Source organism: Dicentrarchus labrax, unplaced genomic scaffold (genome assembly GCF_905237075.1).
Source record: "Dicentrarchus labrax unplaced genomic scaffold, dlabrax2021, whole genome shotgun sequence".
In the NCBI taxonomy this organism is placed as follows: Eukaryota; Metazoa; Chordata; class Actinopteri; family Moronidae; genus Dicentrarchus; species Dicentrarchus labrax.
Window position 1 is genome coordinate 576,926 of NW_026136705.1, and position 26,971 is coordinate 603,896.

At 38.4% G+C, this 26,971-nt stretch overlaps 3 protein-coding genes across 21 annotated transcripts in view; 1 reads left to right on the plus strand and 2 right to left on the minus strand.

The window, feature by feature from the left end:
- The window catches only part of LOC127363548 (anti-sigma-I factor RsgI8), a 150,636-nt gene extending 129,628 nt beyond the window's left edge, over nt 1-21,008 (minus strand). For 4 of the 6 annotated variants that reach the window (XM_051400143.1, XM_051400147.1, XM_051400146.1 and 1 more), the window contains exon 1: nt 7,870-7,937. The gene's annotated coding sequence lies outside the window, so the exon portion shown is untranslated. Of the gene's footprint in view, nt 1-7,869; nt 7,938-20,672 lie in introns of those variants that run through there. The other 2 variants (XM_051400138.1, XM_051400137.1) reach the window with 1 other exon arrangement.
- Nucleotides 1-26,971, minus strand: part of LOC127363552 (uncharacterized) — a 53,036-nt gene that overhangs the window by 7,057 nt on the left and 19,008 nt on the right. For 4 of the 5 annotated variants that reach the window (XR_007884889.1, XM_051400151.1, XM_051400152.1 and 1 more), the window contains exon 5: nt 23,709-23,810. Coding sequence is in view for 4 of the 5 variants with exons in the window: in XM_051400151.1 (XP_051256111.1) it covers nt 23,709-23,810 (102 nt within the window). In the remaining variant the exon portion in view is untranslated. Of the gene's footprint in view, nt 1-21,994; nt 23,183-23,280; nt 23,419-23,708; nt 23,811-23,917; nt 24,260-24,726; nt 24,780-25,543; nt 25,696-26,400; nt 26,637-26,971 lie in introns of those variants that run through there. The other variant, XM_051400154.1, reaches the window with a different exon arrangement.
- LOC127363560 (V-set and immunoglobulin domain-containing protein 1) overlaps nt 296-26,971 on the plus strand; it is a 68,091-nt gene continuing 41,415 nt past the window's right edge. The window contains exons 1-4 of one of the 10 annotated variants that reach the window (XM_051400228.1): nt 302-483; nt 14,164-14,219; nt 14,434-14,792; nt 15,330-16,840. In XM_051400228.1, coding sequence (XP_051256188.1) covers nt 14,171-14,219; nt 14,434-14,792; nt 15,330-15,395 — 474 coding nt within the window. In that variant the 5' untranslated portion in view covers nt 302-483; nt 14,164-14,170 and the 3' untranslated portion in view covers nt 15,396-16,840. Of the gene's footprint in view, nt 484-1,572; nt 1,629-1,842; nt 2,203-2,741; nt 3,937-9,397; nt 9,455-12,129; nt 12,747-14,163; nt 14,220-14,433; nt 14,793-15,329; nt 16,841-26,971 lie in introns of those variants that run through there. The other 9 variants (XM_051400227.1, XM_051400229.1, XM_051400226.1 and 6 more) reach the window with 9 other exon arrangements.

Here is a 26,971-nt window from a genome sequence, read left to right on the forward strand (position 1 = left end):
GAGACCGAGACAAGACCGAGACCCTCAAAAAATGGTCTCGAGACCAAGACCGATCTCGAGTACTACAACACTAATAAAATCACACTTGTCTTTGTTGTATAACTGGAGTCTGTTTGGTTTGCTTTAAAGAATCATTTCATCCTTCAGATAATATTAAACTACACGTGTGGTTATAAATACAGAAGTTTTATTAAAGTCAGTGTTCTGTTGTTTTTTCAGTAGTGATCACGTGATGGTGGACTGTGTTTCTCTACGGATGTGTGGGTGCCTTCTGTTTTTTTCTACTGCTGGTTGTATTTCTCAGAAAATGCAGGGGAAGTGGGCACTAGAAGAGGGAGGCGTGTCCATCACCCGGCTGTCAAAAGGGGCGGTGCTGTCTAATTTGTAAGGCTCGAACCGCCGACCATCAGTTTAGTGAGCGACCCACTGTACCGCTGAGCCACAGTCGACCCTCTCCCGTTTGTATGAAGTGCAGCCAACCAGGTGAGTAATGAATCTATATTGATGTTGGTGTTAATCAGGAGTTCACTTCAGTTGTAAAGGTTGAGTCTGTATATTTGAATAGAACAGCAGGAACAGCTGCACGTTTAATACCAACAAACTGTTTCCAGCTTCTATTATCGCTCCCTGTTCTGTTTTATAGCCCATGTCATCTTTCTGTCTGTTGGTGACTGAAATGAACTAAAGCACACAGACACTGAAGAGTAGAGCTGTTAAGGCTGGGCAGCATGTGTAACTTCATAAATCTGACTAGTTAATGAACTGTTAATATATGTTGACCTGCCCTTTTCAACCATCCAGTCTTCAATGTTACTAATTCTTTGATTTTGATGAACTCTCTATTTTGAAATGGCAACGTTTGATGTGTTCAGATTTGGACACACTGGGTCAACTTGTATGGGACACTGTTAGAGATGTGTGTACCCAGACGTTTGTTGTTCAGTGTGGTTGATCTGTCCATAATGCCATTTGTAGATTTATTTGCAGTTGTTTTGTCATTCCTTTATATGCTGGCAGTATTTATATTGTAGATTCATTAAACATGTTTATTCCTTAAAGTAACTAAAATAAAATCAATCAGTTTTATTCTTAAAGGTAATAAAAAGCTCATCAAAAACACTGACAACATGTTCTGCTGTGACTGTGTGAGTCAGGAAACAGTGTTCAACATTTAACCCTCGGTGTAAAGAAAACTCCTCCTTCTCATTCTGATCTACAGTCAGTTCCCCAGCACAATAATCACGTGATAAAACCAGCAGGCTGTTCACCATTAGTTGGTGCTGTTGTTGCTTCCTTGTCTGTCCACGTACTTTCAGCACATGGTGTTTTTATTATATATGAAACTGTTCTTTCATTTTTATTTGTGGATTCACACAAACACATTTAATCAAACTTCATCTGATGATTGTTTTACTGAGCAACCATCAAAGATGTTGGATTGAACTCTCAATGTCCTCTTCAGCTCCATGTTTCCTGCTGATGGTGCAGAGTTTAACCTCTGGTGTCATCATATAAAAGATATACATCACTATGTATGTGTTTATGACTCTTCACCGCTGTCTCCTCTCACAGGGAGAAGATGATCTGCTGGATCCTGCTTCTCATCAACCTGACCTCCTGTGTCTGTGGTTAGTTTCCACCTTCACTTTATTATCCATGAAGAGAAAAGTCCAAATACACTTTCAGACTTCCATCTTTCAATCTGTAAGGAGGAAGGCCTCTACAGCACTGAGAGCATCACTAAACTGTCCACAGAAACATCTCTAGATGGAGTTTAAAGGCTCACATGTTAAAGTTGTCACTTTGTCTGGTCCTCACTTTCCCTCTCTGTCTCCTCAACAGGAACATTTGTAGTGAATGTGACACAGACCTCCTATCAGGCAGAGGAGAACCATAACATCACACTGGAATGGACGTTCACAACCAACACTGACAGTTCCCTCAACTTCATTTATATCTACTGTCTACTGATTACTGATCACAAGGTTTCAGTCCTCTATAATCTAAGGGATGGTGTCGAGATCTCAGAGTCTCAGGATGAACAGTTTAAAGGACGAGTCCAGTGTGACAAAGACGTCCTCAGAGAAGGACGAATCAGACTTCATGTGTCCAGACTCAGGACTGAAGACTCGGGCCTGTACCTGTGTGAAGTATTCACAACTTATGGTGGCAACGTTGGTAAATGTCGACTCAGAGTCACTGGTGAGTTGATTCATTAGAAGGTTTTTATCAGATTAATTTCAGTTTTTAATGAACAGAAAAGTGCTGCTGATATTCTACTGCAGTTATCAGTGTCTGGGCTGCTGAACTAGCCTCTATAGACACATCAACAGTTGATGACTCAGACAAACACGTCTGTCTGTTTAAGAACATACCTGCTACACATACGTCCTCATGAGGTTCCACACATAAGGTTGCAGTGTTTGAACTGTGTGACCTTAAAGGACCTGAGAGTAGGATTTAATGACATCACATCACATTGACGCCATCTGGTGGTAATAACAAGCAAAAACATACATCATCAAACTCATTTTAAAAAGCTACTATTCCTATTCTGCCATTTCTAAACTAATAAAAACTCCTTCAAGAGGCATGTTAGAAATATAATAACAGACAATGCTGTAAATGAATGAACATTCTTTAACTTTACTTTAATCTGTTGGTTATTTAGTTTTCTTCTTCAGAAAAATGTTTTCTGATCAAATGAATAACAGACACATATTTGTTTGATCTCTTTACAGCAGACAAACAACAACAGAGACAACCGCCACCAAACCAGGGAACAACTAGCTGCTGCTGTACATTAGCTCTGGCTGTAGTACTACTGTACTGCTTTACTTTTTATTTCCTGTAAACTCTCCTCAACAACTGTACAAACACTACAGCCGTGCAGTGCTTTGAGCTAAATGAAGTTGACATTAAGATTGTTTTATTAAGTGATTAATATTTACATTTAAAGATGTAAAGCTTAATTATTATTGTGCCTTGCAAACTATACTTATTACTATTCTTCCGTACGTTTTTCGGCGCAGCTGCTGTGGCCTCCCCTGATTGCCATGACAACCAAAGCCTGCCTCACACACACACACACACACACACACACACACACACAGCTAACTACAGAGGCTAACAAGGCATTAATAAGCTAGTGTTAGCTGGCTAGCTAAAGATAATTAGAAGGCGGCTAACAAACAAACAATTTAAAGCTGAATGATTTTAATATTAAAACAAAATAAGTGCAATACACCTTAAATATTTTACCCTACTATGAGCTGTTCCTTAATTTACATTAGCGCTCCTTCAGGAGAATAATACAATTAAACACATTAACCAAAGCTAGAGATTAGCAATCGCTAGCTTTGGTTAATGTGTTTAATTGTGCTACCTCTAGCTAGCTAAAGACATGGTATTAACATATGGGCCAGAGCAAGACACAATAAAAATTTATTTTGGAATTTTCCAGTTATATTTATTATACTGTCTGGTTACTTAAAGTTAATCCACACCTTCTAACCAATCAGAATCCAGAGTTCTGAGTATATAGCAGGACATTAAGGTGTGTTTTTATGTTTCAGAATAACACAAACGATAAATACTGTGTTACTGTCCTGCATGTGTTTCTTGATCCTCTGGTCTGGGAGCAGCAGACTGAACACATCAACAGAACTACAGCTTTCTGTTATTGTGTGGTCTGACCTGTAACAATGTTTTTATTGTGTTGTTGTGCAACTGAAACTGTAATCTATAGGGGTGTAAGAAAATATCAATACACTTCAGTATTGATTGAGTATCTCATGATATTGTAGCGATTCTCACAAACACTTTATTGCATTTGAATTAGCACTTTACATGATCTGTGGCAGTGGTTTCATTTTGTCAACATATTGTAATAATTGTAAACCCTGTCTTGTGATATGTATCAGCTCCCTGTCAATACACAGTCCTATCATATAGTTTCACTATTTTTAATCAATTTCAGATGTTTATTTGTGTTTGTTTATTTTATTTTATCTACCTTCTAATTATTTTAGTCTTCCAATTATTTTATTGACTGTTTTCTCGACAGATAATCTTTTGCACAGATATGTAAAGTTTGGGCTTTAAGTTATATTTAAAAGTAGTATTTAACATTAATGCTGGTACATGCTGTACGTGGTTAATGTAGTTTGATTGTAGCTAACAAGCAGTTTGTGATCCATGGATAGTTTTCAAGGGAAGTCTGTTTAAAATATAATGCAAATATTAACATGTCCTATTTCTCATTATTTTATTTCTTTAATAAAATGATGAATTAAATGAAAATAAAGGTCTATGTTGTGTTTGTTCCTGACTTCAGTAAAGTTTTTTGACGTTCCTTTCATTGTTTGTCCAGAAGATGTTTCTCAGTGAACTGGGTGAATCTCTACTTGATGATTTGGTGTTTAAGACTCAGAAGCTGAATAATAATTGTATCTTCTCTTCCTGCAGTTTGGGTAGATGAATATTCAGAGATTTTATTCCAATCAAAAAACTCCTGTTAGATGTCAAAAGAAGTGAGTTTGATCAGATTTACAGAATCTGTTGGTTTGAAGTGTGAAGAACACAAAGAACAGATGCTGCCTGGTTACTTGCTGAACTTTATTTTAGTAAGATGAGAACTGAGAAAGATCTTCATAAGAGATACACATACTGGATCATGTACATTCAGAAAGTCAAGTGTGAGATATGTATACACACAGAGCCGAGGACGTCTAAAGAAAAATTATTTTATAAAATATGTTTTAAGACACGCTAATTGGCTTATTACTTATTGGATAACTCTTTATTTGGATCGTCCTGCTACACATAGTTTATAGATTATTTGTAATATTTCAACATCTTATTAGTTGATATTGTCTGATATTACATCACTGTGGTTAAGTTTTGGTTAGGTTTAGGTACAAAAACAAATTATGGTTAGGGTATGTTCATGAACTGTCACATGTACTTTGTTGATAATCTACATCTCTACAGACAAAGAGAAACTGTTGAAATATCACAGATACTCTATAAATCTGCAGGAAGACCATACAGTGTTATTTATTATTATTATTAATTATTGCAAACCTATTTTAACAACAGCAACATCATTGTCGGATTAAATCAGTGGATGATTCAAAGTTTGAAGTTCAATGTGCACTTTGAACTGCAGCAGCACAGCTCTGACAGCTACAGTAGAACACATGATGAGACATGATGTTCACTGTGATGGATGCTCTGACTCAAGTTTCAATGGACTGCCTGGAGGAAGGCAAACACATCCACATATACATGTACAATCACTGCATTCAATAGGAAATATATACAATACAATATGTTTTATTAAAGACTATTAAAATACTTCTTTCATATAGAGATTTATTTACAATATGTACACATTATAAACAGTATAAAGTCAGTGCATTGTATTATAATAATGAACAATTCTCTTCTAATTCTGTTGTCTTGTTGATTCAGACTCATTGTTTAAGACTGATGATTGATAACAGCTGGAGGGAGAACAGAGCGATCAATGAGTGAACCAACTTACAGCTCAATGTGAATGATTCCTCTGAGAAACTCTTCATACACTGACAACTCAAACAACTGGGACATTTTAGAGAGCTTACAGTGGAGGATCAATCAGACGATGGCTGTTTAGATGTCTTTGCTCTTCTTCTGATGTTAACTGTCTGACATCAAACATGGAACATCTGGGATCACAGTGGAAGCATCATTAACATTACTTCATTTATGACATTACATTATTACATAACTTCATTTAAACTTAAACCTGTAGTAACATGAACACCATTTAACAAAAAATATACATTTCATATTACAAATAGTTTTCTGACACTTAAAACTCAACATTTATACAGCTGCATAAACGTTTCCTTTCTCAACATCATCTGTTAGTCCTAATGGGTTGTTTCTCGTTTCGTCTAAAGTAACAACAACAGACAGCCAGTAGAACTGCTGCTGCTGCCAGTCCCAGTACAACATAGAGGATTATGATTCCCGGACTCTCTGGTTGTGGACTCTCTGGTTGTGGACTCTCTGGTTGTGGTCTCTCTGGTTGTGGACTCTCTGGTTGTGGACTCTCTGGTTGTGGACTCTCTGCTTGTGGACTCTCTGGTTGTGGACTCTCTGTTGGTCTCTGAGGTTTGGGCTCATCAGCAGCTGCTGTAAAGGACATTATATAAAATGTGGTTAAACAGCAAACATTATCTAGTTACAGCTTCTCCAATGTGAGGATTTGCTGATTTTCTCTGTTTCCTGGTTCATGGCTCCAGGTCGTTATGATGGACAGTTTCAGCCGCTGGCAGCAGCTCTGTGGATGGAAATATCAGTCTGTCCATCCGTGTCCCCCTCAGGAGGAATTTAACTTAACACTAAAGTAACTCAGCTCAGCTATTAGTTTGTGTTTAGTGCTAATTAGCTCATGTTAGCATGCTAACACACCAAACTAATAGTCTTAGACTCTGAGTCCTCTTTTACTAACTGAGTTCTATAAAATCAACTTACCAGTGACTCTGAGTTGACATCTTTCAGAGCTCGCACCATAATTTGTTCTCACGTTACACAGGTACCGGCCCGAGTCTTCGGTCCTGAGTCTGGACACATGAAGTCGGATTCGTCCTTCTCTGAGGACGTCTTTGTCACACTGGACTCGTCCTTTAAACTGTTCATCCTGAGACTCTGGGACCTCGACACCCTTATCTAGATCATACAGGACTGAGATCTTGTAATCAGTAATCAGTCTACAGTAGATAAAAAGGAAGTTAAGGGAACTGTCAGTGTTGGTTGTGAACGTCCATTCCAGTGTGATGTTATGGTTCTCCTCTGCCTGATAGGAGGTCTGTGTCACATTCACTACAAATGTTCCTGTTGAGGAGACAGAGAGGGAAAGTGAGGACCAGACAAAGTGACAACTTTAACATGTGAGCCTTTAAACTCCATCTAGAGATGTTTCTGTGGACAGTTTAGTGATGCTCTCAGTGCTGTAGAGGCCTTCCTCCTTACAGATTGAAAGATGGAAGTCTGAAAGTGTATTTGGACTTTTCTCTTCATGGATAATAAAGTGAAGGTGGAAACTAACCACAGACACAGGAGGTCAGGTTGATGAGCAGCAGGATCCAGCAGATCATCTTCTCCCTGTGAGAGGAGACAGCGGTGAAGAGTCATGAACACATGAGGTCAAAGTTCAGTCCTCACATGTACCAGAACAAACATCTACAGTCTGTCTGTAGTCATTACAATACTCCTTTGTATTTATTATCCTGATTATTACACACAGCTGACCAAAGCATTTCCTCACTGCACACCAAGACTCAATGCTGATGATAAAAACAACCACAATAATGTAAAGTCTGTTTGTTTATAGTCAAATAAAAATGTCTAAGCTGCAGTTATGTATTTCTGACACAAGATGGCGTCAGTAGATAAACTCTCCACTATAAAGGGGTTCACTGAAAACAGTTAGTTGTTTTAAGAAATCAACATTTTGTTCCATTAGGCAGCAACATAAATACTGTCTGCATATAAGGGAAAGACAACTGTAAATAAACCAAAACAATCACAATAACAAGAATCATATCCTACTTTATGCTGATCTGAAGTAACGATTGGTAATGCAAGGAGTACAAAGTGAATATGTCCCCTTGAAATGAAGAACAAGAGCGATAATATAACCAGGACACACATTCTTCATATGAAATGTGCAGCTGTTCCTGCTGTTTAATGGCTCACATACATTATTGTTCATACATCATCGTAAAGAGAAAATCCGGATAATTAAACAGACTCAATCTTTACAACCGAAGTCAACTTATTATTAAGAGCATTATGAATATAGGATACACAACTGACCTCGTTTGTCTTCAGTTAGACCTGACTGTCTGTCTGTTTTGATGGTGATGGTGAGACCGCAGTAAAACAGAAAGAGAAAGAGAGAGAGACAGTCTGTGAGTGGGGGAGGGGGTTCTATTAAAGAATAAACACATTTATTGTTATAAAACAGAATCAGAATTTATAGTTTCAATGTGAAGTAACGACTTGTCTGCAATGCCAATCACCCACAAAAACATCATGCCTTATGCAAAATATGTTTTATTTAAACATTTGTTTGTAAACTCAGGAGTGTAAACAACAACATATTTACATACATAAAAATAAGTATGTATACTGTAAATGAAATTCACATTTTAAATGACAGAAGTAGTTCTATTAGGAATTCCCTATAGTCTGTGAGAGTCGTGCCTTATGGTGTGTTCAATTTACACTGAAAGTCGGAACTTGGAGCTCTGAACAACGTAACCCCACAGTTGAGTGCTCCCGGCGCTTCCCAGCCTCACAAACGTACAACCAAACATGTAACTACTGTTTACGTGAGCAGCAGATAGCATGAATTCTACGTCTGGCTGGTGAGATTAATCCGATTTAAACTTCACGGGGGGTTCTGATTAAAGTTCTGACTTGGAGCTCGGAAATTCGACATTCGTGCACAACTGGAACGCACCATTAGTCTTAGACACAAACAGCGGGCTCTCAATGCGCACTGCAATGTAAAGTAGTCTAACTAACGGAACATTAATCCTCCGTTTTACCGGCGATGTTTGTCGCCTTAAGTAGGGACAGTGGGGGCGGGGGGGGGTCACTATGAATCTGAGGGGGTCACTATGAATCTGAGGGGGTCATGCCCCCCGGCCCTAGTGCCATCTGCGCGCATGTTCCACAGGAAAGCATTGTTACCAACTCCTCGGTAAGGAAAGCAGCTTTGTCTCCTCTCTGCTCGGACTGCTACTGTGAGACTGGCCGCCTGTGAGTGCTTCTGGACGGGGAGGGACTCACAGCAGCACCCGCTGCTCGTTGAGCACCGTAACTGATAAAGTCTCCAATAACACCAGAGAGGTCGCCAACATCTCTGAGCCACAGTCTCCATCACAGTAGAGTGTCTGTGGGAGAGGCCACTGTGTCAGACAGCTCAGGTGACGTCATCTGACATTTGCATATCACAATAGCAGCCCACGTGTACTCTGCTGCTCGTGCCCTTGCTGTGCACGCTGTCTGTCTCAGTGGAGTGGTAAAGGAGGAGCTTGTGTGCGCATGCTGTGTGCGTGACAGCGATTTAAAATGTAAAAAAAAATAGAAAAGAAAAACAACTGGAATGCACATTTCCTCACTTGATGGTTACTCAGTAAAAAGAACAGAATATTATTTATATGTATTAAAAACACTCAAAAGTAGGAGGTCCTCTAATGGAGCTACAGGCTATCTACAGTACTCAGATCAATGTCTGGAAGAAATAATGATGGATATATATTGTGAAATACAAATTCATTTGATCAGGTCTGATATCATTTCAGGCTTACCATTTAGTTTTAAACTGTTTATATAGTTTATAAGGACAATAAACCAGATGTGGCATTATTAGTACTAACGAGGGATGTGGAAGGTTAGGTAGTTACTGGATCGTTATAATGACAGTAGTGATGTAAGGTAGTTTGGAAGCTTTAGAACAGTAGAGCTTTATAAATGAATAACATGGGATGGATATTTCTAGTTGACAGTAAGTCCATCCAACCCTTTGATACAGAGAACAGTGATGGGTACAAGATTAGTCATTAGTGATAAAGAGTAATGCACTGTCCACATGAAGTAAAGATCAGTGTGTAGGTTAGATATCAACAGAACTCTAATAGTAAAACTATGTAGTTTTACACAGTGAATTCCCCCTGCTGCAGTTTAAACTGCTGGCCACCAACGTCCTGTAGAGAGATCATATTTATAAATGTTAACCTGATGGCAGAGATGGTTCTGTAACCTTCGGGATTTCTCCACCTCTACTTAGCAGTCTCACTCACTCAGTCACTCAGTGAGTGAGAAACAGCCTGCATGAGGCAGAGAATGTTACCAGAGGGGGGCATAGTTACTTTCCCCTCTCTGTGTAGAAAGGACACAGTAAATGTACACTGAGTCACTGAGGGAGTGTTAAGTAGAGGTGGAGTAGTAGTAGCAATAGTTCTCATTCAGCACATGAACATTCGTGATAAATCGTAATGTTCTCAAATTCTAGACTGTACAGCCATCATCAGACAGACTGACCTGAGCCTTTTCATAAATATCTTAAATATTTCTTCAGGTTGTAAAATGTCCCAGTGGTTTCAGTTGTCACTGTATGAAGAAAAACTCTTGCTGCTCTTGCTGAAATCTGATTGTCCGCCGTGTTTTATCCACCAGCTCTCCCACCAATAACATAGCAATCAGCAAACATATGTCTATAAAGACATAAGATAATAACTTGTGGCCATAAGATAAACAAATGTTACCTTTTGGGACTTTAGGGGCTCCGTACAACACAAGAACAAACGCGAGTTAAAATATATGTTTTCTGGTAAAACTATGTAGTTTGATACAGTGAATTCCCCCTGCTGCAGTTTAAGCTGCTGGCCACCAACGTCCTGTAGAGAGATCATATTTATAAATGTTTACCTGATGGCAGAGATGGTTCTGTAGTAACCGCTGGGTCTTGTTGAAGTTGTCGTCTCTCTGGCGTAAACAGTCGCAGTTCTTTATAGAGGGAAATGTGAAAGGCTCTCTTCCTTAAAAGGGCTGTTTCCGCCCACCGAACATTGATAATGGGCATTTCTATTTTTTATTTTATTATTATTTTTTTTTTTGCTGTTGTTTTTGTTTCTATCTGAGTAAGAGGAACTACTACCTCCCCCATTGATTCTTTATGATAGTGCTCAACCGCTACGTAATGCGCACTCCGGCCACTGCCACCCTTTAGCGCTATAACCACCTAAAACTCCGTCTCGCCTCCTCGACTGTGTCAGTGAACAGAGAAGAGCAGAGAAGAACTTCAAAAGGTCAGTAACGTTTGTGATAAAGACGAGATAAAAGATTACTTATATGTACTTTGTCTCTGATTCAGTCGCTCTCCACCAGTTCTTGCCTCAACTGCACCTGATGAAGACACCAGTAGGTTTTTTTCATCGCATGTAACATATGCTTTCATACCTGCCAACTTTTCAAAAAAACCTTGGAGTGAGATTTTGTCAGGTGTGACCAAAACGATGCCGCGCACGCAGCCACACAAGTTGGTGGCTCAGATATCAGAGGATTGGAATTCATTTGATGTTGTACCCAGCTGAAGGTCCACCCACAGGACATTTTGGATTAAGTAGATGTGATTTCCTGCAGTCTAGTGGATTGTTGGGAGGTCTGCTAAAGATGTGCAATACCTGAACTTATTCTGATTCATGTTCGACATCATGACTTGTAGGGCCTTCTAGACTTGAGCTGAACATTCAACCAGAAAACTATTGTTGTGCCTCAATGACTGCCTGTATCACAATAAAGCCTTATTCATAGACCAGTGTTGAAGATTGGACCTAGTGCCTGTAGGTTGATTGATATGTTGATTAGAATGGTATTAAACTGATATTGTGAGCATGCAGTATACCACCAGGTTAACAAGGTGCTCTCCTGCTGCTTGTTATGACAGATTTCACCACACTAAATCATGTTCACACGCACAAACAAATACTTTATATCAAGATTTAAAGTTTAACAGAGTGAGTACTCAACTGGACGATATTCATTGTTACATACTCTCAGCTCAGATCAAGGACCACATTTTGATTTCAGAGGTGAGGGGGACACAGGTTTTTTTTTTTGAAGTTTTTTTTTGGCCTTTTGATGGCTTCATTTATAGAGACAGCTGTAGGGAGACAGTGATGGTGGGTGGAGAGAGAGGGGATGACACGCAGCAACTCTACCGACTGAACTAACCGGCGCCCCCATTACACAATAGTAGTTCTTCTAGTTCTCTATCGCTACTTTTACGTTCACTGTTCCCTTTTTGGTTGACTGGTTGTAAAGAATGTAAATGTAAAAATAGAAAAAACATTCTGGACACACCCACGCACATACGCACGTGGACACCGATTCAAACGTTAATGTGACTGAAACCTCTGATGTTACCTGGGCAACTGCAACAGACAGGTGTGCGAGCAAGATGGAGTGACAGCGGGGACGGCCAATCACAAACAAACAGCAGAGCCAATCGAGGAGCTTGTGGGCGGGTCTAAAACTAAAAGGCTTCAGCTTGAGCGGCCGTTTCCGCTTGCTCCTAGTGCTTGAAGAGTCTCTGTTTACTATAGAGTAACATTGTTTTTGGACGGTAAAAGCTGCAGGGGACCGAAACGGCCCGAGATCGGATTTTTTTTTGCGTGAGAAATTGGATGTGTGGCGTGAGTGCGTGTGAAAACAGGCAAAACCGTGTGTCACACTGCGAAAGCGTGAGAGTTGGGTCTGATATCATTTCAGGCTTACCATTTAGTTTTAAACTGTTTATATAGTTTATAAGGACAAGAAACCAGATGTGGCATTATTAGTGCTAACGAGGGATGTGGAAGGTTAGGTAGTTACTGGATCGTTATAATGACAGTAGAGTAAATTAGTTTGGATTGTGTAGGCTGCAGGGTGCCTGTGTCTTTAAGACTGTGCTTTCCAATACTTTAGGGCGATGTTCTGTCCGTGATGTCAGCAGCCGTGTGTGAATTGACTCACTGACACTTCTGCCAGAAAGTTGCTGTTAGAAAGCAACGTGATAAAGACAAACAGGAACTGGATTTGGGATTTGGGAGGATCGAACCGACCGTCTCTGTCAGTACAGTATGTGGAAGTTGGAACAAGGAAGAGACGATGATCTCCCGTTTGTTTTAACTGCAGACAGCCAGGTGAGTAATGAATCCTATATTGATGTTGGTGTTCAGTGCGGTTATTTCTTGAATGACACCCTGGGCGAGACCCCCTTCTTGTTAGCCATTTCACACAATTCAGAAAAACAAAAATGTGCATGAACTATAAGCCTGTATTTATTATATTATATATATATTCTATGTATTATAGGCCTGTATTTATTATATTATGAATGAAATGTGCGTTATTTCGAAGAAAGTCGAGGTATGACAGTGGATCCCCTCCTTGTCTGTTCCATATAAGGGAGACCCAGAGGTGAAGTGCCCGAACCCCCCCTCCCCTTCTCTGGTGACAAAGCACACAGACACTGAAGAGTAGAGCTGTTAAGGCTGGGCAGCATGTGTAACTTCATAAATCTGACTAGTTAATGAACTGTTAATATATGTTGACCTGCCCTTTTCAACCATCCAGTCTTCAATGTTACTAATTCTTTGATTTTGATGAACTCTCTATTTTGAAATGGCAACGTTTGATGTGTTCAGATTTGGACACACTGGGTCAACTTGTATGGGACACTGTTAGAGATGTGTGTACCCAGACGTTTGTTGTTCAGTGTGGTTGATCTGTCCATAATGCCATTTGTAGATTTCCTCAAGCAGTTTTATCCTTTTGTTAACTGTGATATTGTAATGCACCTGATCTGATAAAACATCATGTTTACTGAACCTGCTGTTTGTATTGATGCATTTCAAACTTTTTATCACAAGATGGTGTATGACTCTTGACTTGGAGGATTAAATAGTTTGTTCAACATATTTCAAGGGAACTTATCTACTTGTTTGGCTCTGATTCTTATATTGTAAGATCTGACAACAGCATCGTTGTTTGTGTTTATTTATCATTCCTTTATATGTTGGCAGTATTTATATTGAACCCTTATTAAACATGTTTATTCCTTAAAACAACTAAAATAAAGTTAATATAAGTGAAGTTAAAGATAGTTATAAAAAGTTCATCAACCACTGACAACATATGTGTTGAACACAGTGTTCAACAGGGCGCAATATTCTGTACCTAGAACAGGTTAGTCAAGTTTTCTCTCATTCTCACACAGTAAAATAATCACCTGGTACAACCAGCAGGCTGTCCACCATTAGTTGGTGCTGTTGTTTCTTCCTTGTCTGTCCACGTACTTTCAGCACATGGTGTTTTTATTATATATGAAACTGTTGTTTCATTTTTTATTTGTGGATTCACACAAACACATTTAATCAAACTTCATCTGATGATTGTTTTACTGAGTAACCATCAAAGATGTTGGATTGAACTCTCAATGTCCTCTTCAGCTCCATGTTTCCTGCTGATGGTGCAGAGTTTAACCTCTGGTGTCATCATATAAAGATATACATCACTATGTATGTGTTTATGACTCTTCACCGCTGTCTCCTCTCACAGGGAGAAGATGATCTGCTGGATCCTGCTTCTCATCAACCTGACCTCCTGTGTCTGTGGTTAGTTTCCACCTTCACTTTATTATCCATGAAGAGAAAAGTCCAAATACACTTTCAGACTTCCATCTTTCAATCTGTAAGGAGGAAGGCCTCTACAGCACTGAGAGCATCACTAAACTGTCCACAGAAACATCTCTAGATGGAGTTTAAAGGCTCACATGTTAAAGTTGTCACTTTGTCTGGTCCTCACTTTCCCTCTCTGTCTCCTCAACAGGAACATTTGTAGTGAATGTGACACAGACCTCCTATCAGGCAGAGGAGAACCATAACATCACACTGGAATGGACGTTCACAACCAACACTGGCAGTTCCCTCAACTTCCTTTTTATCTACAGTGAACTGATTACTGATCACAAGGTTTCAGTCCTCTATAATCTAAGGGATGGTGTCGAGATCACAGAGTCTCAGGATGAACAGTTTAAAGGACGAGTCCAGTGTGAAAAGACGTCCTCAGAGAAGGACGAATCAGACTTCATGTGTCCAGACTCAGGATTGAAGACTCGGGCCTGTACCTGTGTAAAGTATTCACAACTTATGGTGGCAACGTTGGTAAATGTCGACTCAGAGTCACTGGTGAGTTGGTTCATTAGAAGGTTTTTATCAGATTAATTTCAGTTTTTAATGAACAGAAAAGTGCTGCTGATATTCTACTGCAGTTATCAGTGTCTGGGCTGCTGAACTAGCCTCTATAGACACATCAACAGTTGATGACTCAGACAAACACGTCTGTCTGTTTAAGAACATACCTGCTACACATACGTCCTCATGAGGTTCCACACATAAGTTTGCAGTGTTTGAACTGTGTGACCTTAAAGGACCTGAGAGTAGGAGTTAATGACATCATCACATTGACGCCATCTGGTGGTAATAACAAGCAAAAACATACATCATCAAACTCACTTTAAAAAGCTACTATTCCTATTCTGCCATTTCTAAACTAATAAAAACTCCTTCAAGAGGCATGTTAGAAATATAATAACAGACAATGCTGTAAATAAATGAACATTCTTTAACTTTACTTTAATCTGTTGGTTATTTAGTTTTCTTCTTCAGTAAAATGTTTTCTGATCAAATGAATAACAGACACATATTTGTTTGATCTCTTTACAGCAGACAAACAACAACAGAGACAACCGCCACCAAACCAGGGAACAACTAGCTGCTGCTGTACATTAGCTCTGGCTGTAGTACTACTGTACTGCTTTACTTTTTATTTCCTGTAAACTCTCCTCAACAACTGTACAAAGACTACAGCCGTGCAGTGCTTTGAGCTAAATGAAGTTGACATTAAGATTGTTTTATTAAGTGATTAATATTTACATTTAAAGATGTAAAGCTTAATTATTATTGTGCCTTGCAAACTATACTTATTACTATTCTTCTGTACGTTTTTCGGCGCAGCTGCTGTGGCCTCCCCTGATTGCCATGACAACCAAAGCCTGCCTCACACACACACACACAGCTAGCTACAGAGAATGACAAGGCATTAATAAGTTAGCGCTAGCTGGCTAGCTAAAGATAATTAGAAGGCGGCTAACAAACAAACAATTTAAAGCTGAATGATTTTAATATTAAAACAAAATAAGTGCAATACACCTTAAATATTTTACCCTACTATGAGCTGTTCCTTAATTTACATTAGCGCTCCTTCAGGAGAATAATACAATTAAACACATTAACCAAAGCTAGAGATTAGCAATCGCTAGCTTTGGTTAATGTGTTTAATTGTGCTACCTCTAGCTAGCTAAAGACATGGTATTAACATATGGGCCAGAGCAAGACACAATAAAAATTTATTTTGGAATTTTCCAGTTATATTTATTATACTGTCTGGTTACTTAAAGTTAATGCACACCTTCTAACCAATCAGAATCCAGAGTTCTGAGTATATAGCAGGACATTAAGGTGTGTTTTTATGTTTCAGAATAACACAAACGATAAATACTGTGTTACTGTCCCTGCATGTGTTTCTTGATCCTCTGGTCTGGGAGCAGCAGACTGAACACATCAACAAAACTACAGCTTTCTGTTGTTGTGTGGTCTGACCTGTAACAATGATTTTATTGTGTTGTTGTGCAACTGAAACTGTAATCTATAGGGGTGTAAGAAAATATCAATACACTTCAGTATTGATTGAGTATCTCATGATATTGTAGCGATTCTCACAAACACTTTATTGCATTTGAATTAGCACTTTACATGATCTGTGGCAGTGGTTTCATTTTGTCAACATATTGTAATAATTGTAAACCCTGTCTTGTGATATGTATCAGCTCCCTGTCAATACACAGTCCTATCATATAGTTTAACTATTTTTAATCCATTTCAGATGTTTATTTGTGATGTTTATTTTATTTTATCTACCTTCTAATTATTTTAGTCTTCCAATTATTTTATTGACTGTTTTCTCGACAGATAATCTTTTGCACAGATATGTAAAGTTTGGGCTTTAAGTTATATTTAAAAGTAGTATTTAACATTAATGCTGGTACGTGCTGTACGTGGTTAATGTAGTTTGATTGTAGCTAACAAGCAGTTTGTGATCCATGGATAGTTTTCAAGGGAAGTCTGTTTAAAATATAATGCAAATATTAACATGTCCTATTTCTCATTATTTTATTTCTTTAATAAAATGATGAATTAAATGAAAATAAAGGTCTATGTTGTGTTTGTTCCTGACTTCAGTAAAGTTTTTTGACGTTCCTTTCATTGTTTGTCCAGAAGATGTTTCTCAGTGAACTGGGTGAATCTCAACTTGATGATTTGGTGTTTAAGACTCAGAAGCTGAATAATAATTGTATCTTCTCTTCCTGCAGTTTGGGTAGATGAATATTCAGAGATTTTATTCCAATCAAAAAAATCCTGTTAGATGTCAAAAGAAGTGAGTTTGATCAGATTTACAGAATCTGTTAGTTTGAAGTGTGAAGAACACAAAGAACAGATGCTGCCTGGTTACTTGCTGAACTTTATTTTAGTAAGATGAGAACTGAGAAAGATCTTCATAAGAGATACAGACATACTGGATCCAGAATTCAAGTCAAGTGTGAGATATGTATACACACAGAGCCGAGGACGTCTAAAGAAAAATTATTTTATAAAATATGTTTTAAGACACGCTAATTGGCTTATTACTTATTGGATAACTCTTTATTTGGATCGTCCTGCTACACATAGTTTATAGATTATTTGTAATATTTCAACATCTTATTAGTTGATATTGTCTGATATTACATCACTGTGGTTAAGTTTTGGTTAGGTTTAGGTACAAAAACAAATTATGGTTAGGGTATGTTCATGAACTGTCACATGTACTTTGTTGATAATCTACATCTCTACAGACAAAGAGAAACTGTTGAAATATCACAGATACTCTATAAATCTGCAGGAAGACCATACAGTGTTATTTATTATTATTATTAATTATTGCAAACCTATTTTAACAACAGCAACATCATTGTCGGATTAAATCAGTGGATGATTCAAAGTTTGAAGTTCAATGTGCACTTTGAACTGCAGCAGCACAGCTCTGACAGCTACAGTAGAACACATGATGAGACATGATGTTCACTGTGATGGATGCTCTGACTCAAGTTTCAATGGACTGCCTGGAGGAAGGCAAACACATTCACATATACATGTACAATCACTGCATTCAATAGGAAATATATACAATACAATATGTTTTATTAAAGACTATTAAAATACTTCTTTCATATAGAGATTTATTTACAATATGTACACATTATAAACAGTATAAAGTCAGTGCATTGTATTATAATAATGAACAATTCTCTTCTAATTCTGTTGTCTTGTTGATTCAGACTCATTGTTTAAGACTGATGATTGATAACAGCTGGAGGGAGAACAGAGCGATCAATGACTGAACCAACTTACAGCTCAATGTGAATGATTCCTCTGAGAAACTCTTCATACACTGACAACTCAAACAACTGGGGCATTTTAGAGAGCTTACAGTGGAGGATCAATCAGACGATGGCTGTTTAGATGTCTTTGCTCTTCTTCTGATGTTAACTGTCTGACATCAAACATGGAACATCTGGGATCACAGTGGAAGCATCATTAACATTACTTCATTTATGACATTACATTATTACATAACTTCATTTAAACTTAAACCTGTAGTAACATGAACACCATTTAACAGAAAAATATACATTTCATATTACAAATAGTTTTCTGACACTTAAAACTCAACATTTATACAGCTGCATAAACGTTTCCTTTCTCAACATCATCTGTTAGTCCTAATGGGTTGTTTCTCGTTTCGTCTAAAGTAACAACAACAGACAGCCAGTAGAACTGCTGCTGCTGCCAGTCCCAGTACAACATAGAGGATTATCATTCCCGGACTCTCTGGTTGTGGACTCTCTGGTTGTGGACTCTCTGGTTGTGGTCTCTCTGGTTGTGGACTCTCTGGTTGTGGACTCTCTGTTGGTCTCTGAGGTTTGGGCCCATCAGCAGCTGCTGTAAAGGACATTATATAAAATGTGGTTAAACAGCAAACATTATCTAGTTACAGCTTCTCCAATGTGAGGATTTGCTGATTTTCTCTGTTTCCTGGTTCATGGCTCCAGGTCGTTATGATGGACAGTTTCAGCCGCTGGCAGCAGCTCTGTGGATGGAAATATCAGTCTGTCCATCCGTGTCCCCCTCAGGAGGAATTTAACTTAACACTAAAGTAACTCAGCTCAGCTATTAGTTTGTGTTTAGTGCTAATTAGCTAATGTTAGCATGCTAACACACCAAACTAATAGTCTTAGACTCTGAGTCCTCTTTTACTAACTGAGTTCTATAAAATCAACTTACCAGTGACTCTGAGTTGACATCTTTCAGAGCTCGCACCATAATTTGTTCTCACGTTACACAGGTACCGGCCCGAGTCTTCGGTCCTGAGTCTGGACACATGAAGTCGGATTCGTCCTTCTCTGAGGACGTCTTTGTCACACTGGACTCGTCCTTTAAACTGTTCATCCTGAGACTCTGGGACCTCGACACCCTTATCTAGATCATACAGGACTGAGATCTTGTAATCAGTAATCAGTCTACAGTAGATAAAAAGGAAGTTAAGGGAACTCTGAGTGTTGGTTGTGAACGTCCATTCCAGTGTGATGTTATGGTTCTCCTCTGCCTGATAGGAGGTCTGTGTCACATTCACTACAAATGTTCCTGTTGAGGAGACAGAGAGGGAAAGTGAGGACCAGACAAAGTGACAACTTTAACATGTGAGCCTTTAAACTCCATCTAGAGATGTTTCTGTGGACAGTTTAGTGATGCTCTCAGTGCTGTAGAGGCCTTCCTCCTTACAGATTGAAAGATGGAAGTCTGAAAGTGTATTTGGACTTTTCTCTTCATGGATAATAAAGTGAAGGTGGAAACTAACCACAGACACAGGAGGTCAGGTTGATGAGCAGCAGGATCCAGCAGATCATCTTCTCCCTGTGAGAGGAGACAGCGGTGAAGAGTCATAAACACATGAGGTCAAAGTTCAGTCCTCACATGTACCAGAACAAACATCTACAGTCTGTCTGTAGTCATTACAACACTCCTTTGTATTTATTATCCTGATTATTACACACAGCTGACCAAAGCATTTCCTCACTGCACACCAAGACTCAATGCTGATGATAAAAACAACCACAATAATGTAAAGTCTGTTTTTTTTTAATTTTAAAAATGTCTAAGCTGCAGTAATGTATTTCTGACACAAGATGGCGTCAGTAGATAAACTCTCCACTATAAAAACGTGTCAACATGAGGATCCAGGGGTTCACTGAGCTGCTTTGCTGCTGGCTGAAGAAAACAATCCAACATATTTGATGTGTGTGATTCCATAATTAAAAATGAAACGGAACCAAATTTAGCTTCAAATATAATAAAAACACTATGTGACCAAAAATATGTGGACATCTAAGAGGCAACAAAGCTTCCACCTAGTGGTGAACAAATATACAGCAGGACCAAATGGGCGTAAATTCCTTGTCTCAGTGAGTTTCAGTGTTGTCAGTGTTTTCTGAGTATTTTATTACTTTACCGAATAACACCGATGTAAACAATTAGCTGTTTTAAGGAATCAACATTTTGTTCCATTAGGCAGCAACATAAATACTGTCTGCATATAAGGGAAAGACAACTGTAAATAAACAATAACAATCACAATAACAAGAATCATATCCTACTTTATGCTGATCTGAAGTAACGATTGGTAATGCAAGGAGTACAAAGTGAATATGTCCCCTTGAAATGAAGAACAAGAGCGATAATATAACCAGGACACACATTCTTCATATGAAATGTGCAGCTGTTCCTGCTGTTTAATGGCTCACATACATTATTGTTCATACATCATCGTAAAGATAATTAAACAGACTCAATCTTTACAACCGAAGTCAACTTATGATTAAGAGCATTATGAATAAAGGATACACAACTGACCTCGTTTGTCTTCAGTTAGACCAAATCCTTCTGAATCCTTCTTAAGAAACGATCTTTGAGCGGACTGTGCAGGATGTCTGTTTGTTGAATGTTGATGAACCCAAAACAGAAAGAGAAAGAGAGAAAGAGAAACAGTCTGTGAGTGGGGGAGGGGAGTTCTATTAACGAATAAAGACATTTATTGTTATAAAACAGAATCAGAATTTATAGTTTCGATGTGAAGTAAAGACTACAGATTATTTTATGCTCTGTGGTCATGAAGTTTAATTATCTTCCTCCAAATAATGAGGCGGTTTAGAGGGGTGCTGTGGTTCAGAGGCAGAGTGGGGGTTCGATGCTCCCACATACCACTATGTTTTGCTCTGCTCCCTGACTGACTGAACTGTTGATTTGGTATTATTTCTATTTTTCTAGTCCCGCTGCCTTCGCGCGTTCATACGCCTCACATCAGCGCCAGCTTTACGCGCTTCTGTCGCCCGGAGGCGGAGATGAGTGCGCCACCTACCTGTACAATACACTAAATATAACACACTAAACTAAGAGTGTTTAGTTCCAAAGCTCCACTGTTCCTAAGTACAGCCTCACAGAACAGCTGGGGAGGCTGTAGACTCTTGTTCTCCTGAATCAACTCACCATAGCTCACCAAGTTGTTGACGAACGTGGGCGGAGATTCTCAGCAACACCTACTACCTGTCTACCTGTGTCTACCTGTATCTACCTGTCTATCTGTGTTTACCTGTGCCTATCTATATCTACCTGTCTATCTGTGCCTACCTGTATCTACCTGTCTATCTGTGCCTACCTGTATCTACCTCTACAGGACGTTGGTGGCCAGCAGCTTAAACTGCAGCAGGGGGAATTCACTGTATAAAACTACATAGTTTTACTATTAGAGTTCTGTTGATATCTAACCCACACACTGATCTTTACTTCATGTTGACCTGAAAAAAAATATATAATTTCCTCCAAGAACCTGAAGGACTATTCCAGATTGACCAAAGCATGCATCACACATTCTCAATCATATTTCATAAAGTGGGGCAAGGAACAGAAATACCCAAAACACATTTTCAACACTTGAATGCATATTTAGTTACTTGAATATGATGTTTATTATTTTGATAAGATGCCTTATCACTTATTAGACAGATCTGAGATCTGCACTGTGTGCACTTTATTGAACTAATACTGAGAAACATGTCCACCTCATATAATAATAAACTGTTGTGGTACACAGGAAGTCATGCTTTTGTTTATAATAAAAACTAATGGGAAAACACAATCCCTCCATGCCCCTACAAGCACACAATACATTTACACAGTTAGATAATAGCAAAGTTTATTTTTTATTTTTCACATTTTATGTTTTAAGTTACAAAGTGCTTCACAAAGTCAGAAGTGCTTTTAAAACATTTCTTTAGACAATTTAAAATGCAGAAATATAACAATAATAAATATAAAAGACAAATGCTTCAGATTTAGAATCTAAGGGTTGTGGAGTTGGACCACTGTTGCACCTCTCTCCCTCATTTCTTTTTATCTCCCTCACAAAAAAGAGAAGAGATGAAAATATTCTGTGTTAAATATATGAAATCTATATGTGTAAATACTGTATATACCATTACAGCATACTTAGAGTAAGAATATGCAATAAAGTATGTGTGATTAGTAACTTGGCTGCAAGTGGAGCACAGGCTTGTTTGAGTGTATAAGAATCAACTTGCAGAAACTGACATATGGACATCACAGTAAACAAGTATTTTGGAAATACTCACACTGAGTCTGTATTATTGTTGCATAGTAATGAAAAAGGACACATTTCCATATATAAATATATAAAAGCAAACAGATCACATTATTAAAGAAATCATTGCTTTTTAGATATGTTTTGATGTTTCCTCAGATTATAGATACAGTATTTTGTGATTCTTTTAAGCACTGATAATGCATTTTATCTTGACTATGTAGCGAGTCATAATTTGTTCACATAATGGCATCAGCACAATGTAATCCATTTGGTGTCCACATATACATTGCTCTTTGTCATGTTAGCTTGTGGCGACGTTGCCTTTCCAGTCTAATGAAACCTATTTGGGATCTAAAGTCCAGTGTGAGACTCGTTCAAGTCTCTGCAAGTTGTATCAGGTCGGCTCAGTGAGACGTAGAAAACACTTAAATCAAAAAGAAGACAAACTCACTATATACATATTTGTCTCTGGTAGCTAGAAACCCACTTGTTATAAAGCTGTTACTGTGAGGATGAATCCAAGCATCCATGGACAGGGAAGAGGATAATTAACCGTAACTTTACCTTCATTTTAGTGCTTCATTCTAGCAGTTTGAACCCAGACTGTAAAAAGTGAAATAGGATCCCAAAATCAGCTCAGCCAAATGTCCACTCACATCTGGAGTGGGTCAGGATGGGGACATTGAATCAGCTCACTTAAATAACTCCTCCTCGTTTTCTATCTCAATCGGAAGCACGATGTAACGTCCATCCTGGTCTTGAGCTGTATGGTTGACATGAGAAAACAGGAAGTGCAGGTGAACAATGGGCACAAATAAATCAGAACAAGTTCCATTAAAACAAATAATAAAGCAGACATACGCTGTTGTCCTCGGTCTTCACAAGCACATGCTGTCAGAAATGTCCAAGTTGCCAAGATTACAGAAACAAAAACCACAGCTACTATTAATAGTGGAGCTATGACTTCATGTTTTGGGCTTCCTGGTGGCTGTCCTGCACCTGCATGAAGACACAACACCAGTGTTTTATACTGTATGTGACATCAGGAGGAGCATTATCACAGCAAGAACGTTTGGACAAATGCAGAAAGCTTCAACCACTAAGGAAAGGTATGTTCCCAGATCATTGAACTGTTTGAGTACAACATTAAAGTAAAACTGGGAGAAATTATGGACCAAACTAGAGAAATGTTTTACCTTGTAATCAGATTTATGCATCAAAGTTAAAAGGTAAACTTCATGCGATATTTATACAGTGTTACTTAATGAGTAACCATGGTAACAGCTTACCATGTTGACCTTTAGTTGCTGCCACTTGAGACTTTGATGAGTTGAGGGACACATCACTGCTCTCTCCATCATTGGTCTGGGCCACATTCAGTACAAAATGTTCTATGGGGTCAAATGTGTATTAGTATGACAGTAACACTTCCATTGTACAGTGCTGCAGTGCACAGAGCATTTCTGCTTTTCATTTCAAATCAACTTAAAGAGCTTACCAGTGGTCTCTAGCCCCCATCTTCTCCTGATCTTGTCATAATTAGCAGCCAGATCACACCAGTAACGTCCAGAGTCATCAGTCCTGACTCTGGACATATGAAGTCTGACTCGTCCTCCTCTGAGGACGTCTTTGTCACACTGCACCCGTCCTGCAAACTGCTGATGCTGAGACTCTGAGGACTCCACACCGTCAACCATTTCATAGAAAAGCTTCAGAGGCTCTGACTGGAAGAAACAACGCAGAATGGTGAGGGACATGATGGGACTGTCCCATCCGATGGTGATGTTATCGTCCTCCTCTGCCTGATAGAAGGTCGGAGTCTTTTTCAAGACAAACATCCCTGTCGACGAGAGAAAGGGCAAAGAGAGGCACAATAGAGACGTTATGTAGAGTCAGACATCGATCTTCACCTCATTTCTGTCAGATGTACTGAGACTTACACATAAACTAACCACTAGAGCTACTAGTGTGTGATTCATCCATTTAATTCATTCCAAGAAATTATATTACATTAATTGTCATTTTTAGTGAAACAAAACCAAATATTTGCTGCTTCCAGCTTCTCATATGGGCAGGTTTGCTGTTTGTCTTTGTAATATATGACAGTGAATGAAATAATGTTTGGTTTTTAATTGTTGGTTGAACTAAACAAGCAGTTTAAGGACGTCACTTTGGCCTCTGGAAGTCTTTATGGGAGATTTTTCACAACTTTCTTTACATTCATAAACAGTTTGATTGGATTAATGGAAGAAATAATCAGCAGATTAATCGTTAATGAAATGAATTGTTGGTTTCAGTCCTACTAACCACAGACAGAGGAGGTCAGGCCGACGAGCAGAAGGATCCAGATCATCTTCTCCCTGTCAGAGAGGAGACAGGTTTATTAGAGGAAGAAGAGCTTTATTAAAACAGGACAGATTGGTAGATCACTCAGCACGAAGAAGATCTTCCTTTAAGGTTTGTAATGTTTATAAATCAGTCAGAAATAAAGTGAAAGGTCACAAAGGAGCATTTCTGTTGTAAGAGTGTCATAAAATCAGTCTTGTCTTTGTCGTATAACTGGAGTTTGTTTGGTTTGCTTTAAAGAATCATTTCATCCTTCAGATAATATTAAACTACACATGTGGTTATAAATACAGAAGTCATGGTGATCAGTTTTATTAAAGTCAGTTTTCTTTGTATAGAGCCCAATCATAACAGAAGTGATGTCAGGACACTTATCACATAAAGAAGGTCTACACTGTTATAAAATGAGTTACAGAGACTCAACAGGTTTCTAAGTTTCTTTTTGTGAATAAGAAAAGTTTTGTTCGCTGCGTGATTGTTTTCAATGTTTGTTGTTGTAATACTCATTTCAGCCACAAGACATACACATAAACAGGAGAGAAAACTATTTAGATCTGACGTAGAAAATCAACACAATCTTTTGTCCCTACCCCCTCAGGGCTTCCGTACAACAATTACAATCAGCACCATGTCATGTTTCTGTGCTGATTGTTGTGCTGTACACACTGTGAGCTACTAGATATTAAAGCGGCTGTTAACATCAGAGTGCAGAATCTTGTTTCATATAATCTCAGTGTACAGTTACTGCAGTAGCCTCAGCTTTAAAACAAAGTCCTACCTGTTCATGTGTTTGTGCTAGGTGTGTTGTCTGTCAGCTGCTCCCAGGAACCATGAACTCCTCCCCAAGCGTGTGAACGAGGACGAGCGAGCGATGGCGCAGTTTTCCTGCTGAACAACTTTCTGGCTGCATTGCATCGGTCAGACACTGATCTGGAAAGGAAACACTGTTGTTTACATTTTTTCATTTCATCTCTGGTAGAACTCTTTAATCCTCGCTGTTAGAAACTTTCTAAAGACCATCCAACCTGCTGAACTGGATTTTAAACTTTATTGTGAACTTTCCAGATCAGCTGATATAAAAGTTCAGCCATAAAAAAACATACTATCATGGATGTTTTTCCAGTATTGATTAATCTGCTGATTATGTTTTCATTTAATCTATTGTTTTACTCATAAAAGGTCAGAATATTGTGAAAAAGCCTCTCAACCACCTAATGTACAATGTGACGTCCTCAGACTGCCTATTTCTGCTCGTCCAAGAGTCCAAAACACAAAGATATTCAATTTAAAATTATATAAAACAGAGAAAAGTTCCTCACATTTACGATTCTGGAACCACAGAGTTGTTGGCACTTTTGTTTCCTAACAGATTATATATGTTAATAAAAATTGTTAATTAAGTTGTTTTGATCAACTGATCAATTAAGCCATTTGACTCTTTCTATCACATCAAGATGAAGATTAAACCTCCAAACTCTGTATTTATCCAGCTCATTAATCTCAAATACACTTAGAGCCATTTTTAAACTGTTTTCTAATCCGAGTCGACATTGGATCAAACATATCAGCAGTGAATGAACCACTGTACACAATTCAAACTGTGCTGACAGTAAATCAAAGGTTTGAGTTACTTACTTTGTAGTTGATGGAGCAGCAAGCTGTCACACTTTATGTCTGAACTGGACGAGTTGATTCACTACAGTCTGAATGTTACAGGAGGAAGTAGGTGATTTTATATGGAGCAATTCACTGTGTTCTTGCATCAGCTCAGATTCAGACAGACAAAATCCAGAGGAGGAGCTTTAGTCACATGATTTTACTTCAAAGTGAAAGTATAGAAATAAAAGCTGTTATTCTTTATTTCTCATAGAACTTTAAAGCCCCTGTCCTCCTCAAACTCAAAGATATTAAAGCCATCAATCAACAGTCAGAATGTCCTCACAGTTACAAACAGAAAGATAAAGAGTTGTCTGACTGTTGGGAACGTTCAACAATATTCACCAAGTTCCCCAAATGGATGACTTCTTGTTTCCTGTAACATGAGACTGTGCTGATGTTGACATCCCATGTGATCAAATGTTTGTGTCACCTCAGAATGAAATGATCTGGAATATTTGAGATTAATTTATTCAGCTTCTCTGGCTCATAGAAATTGTCATCAACCACAGAACATTTATAATCCTTCAATAAGTTGAATGGAATCATT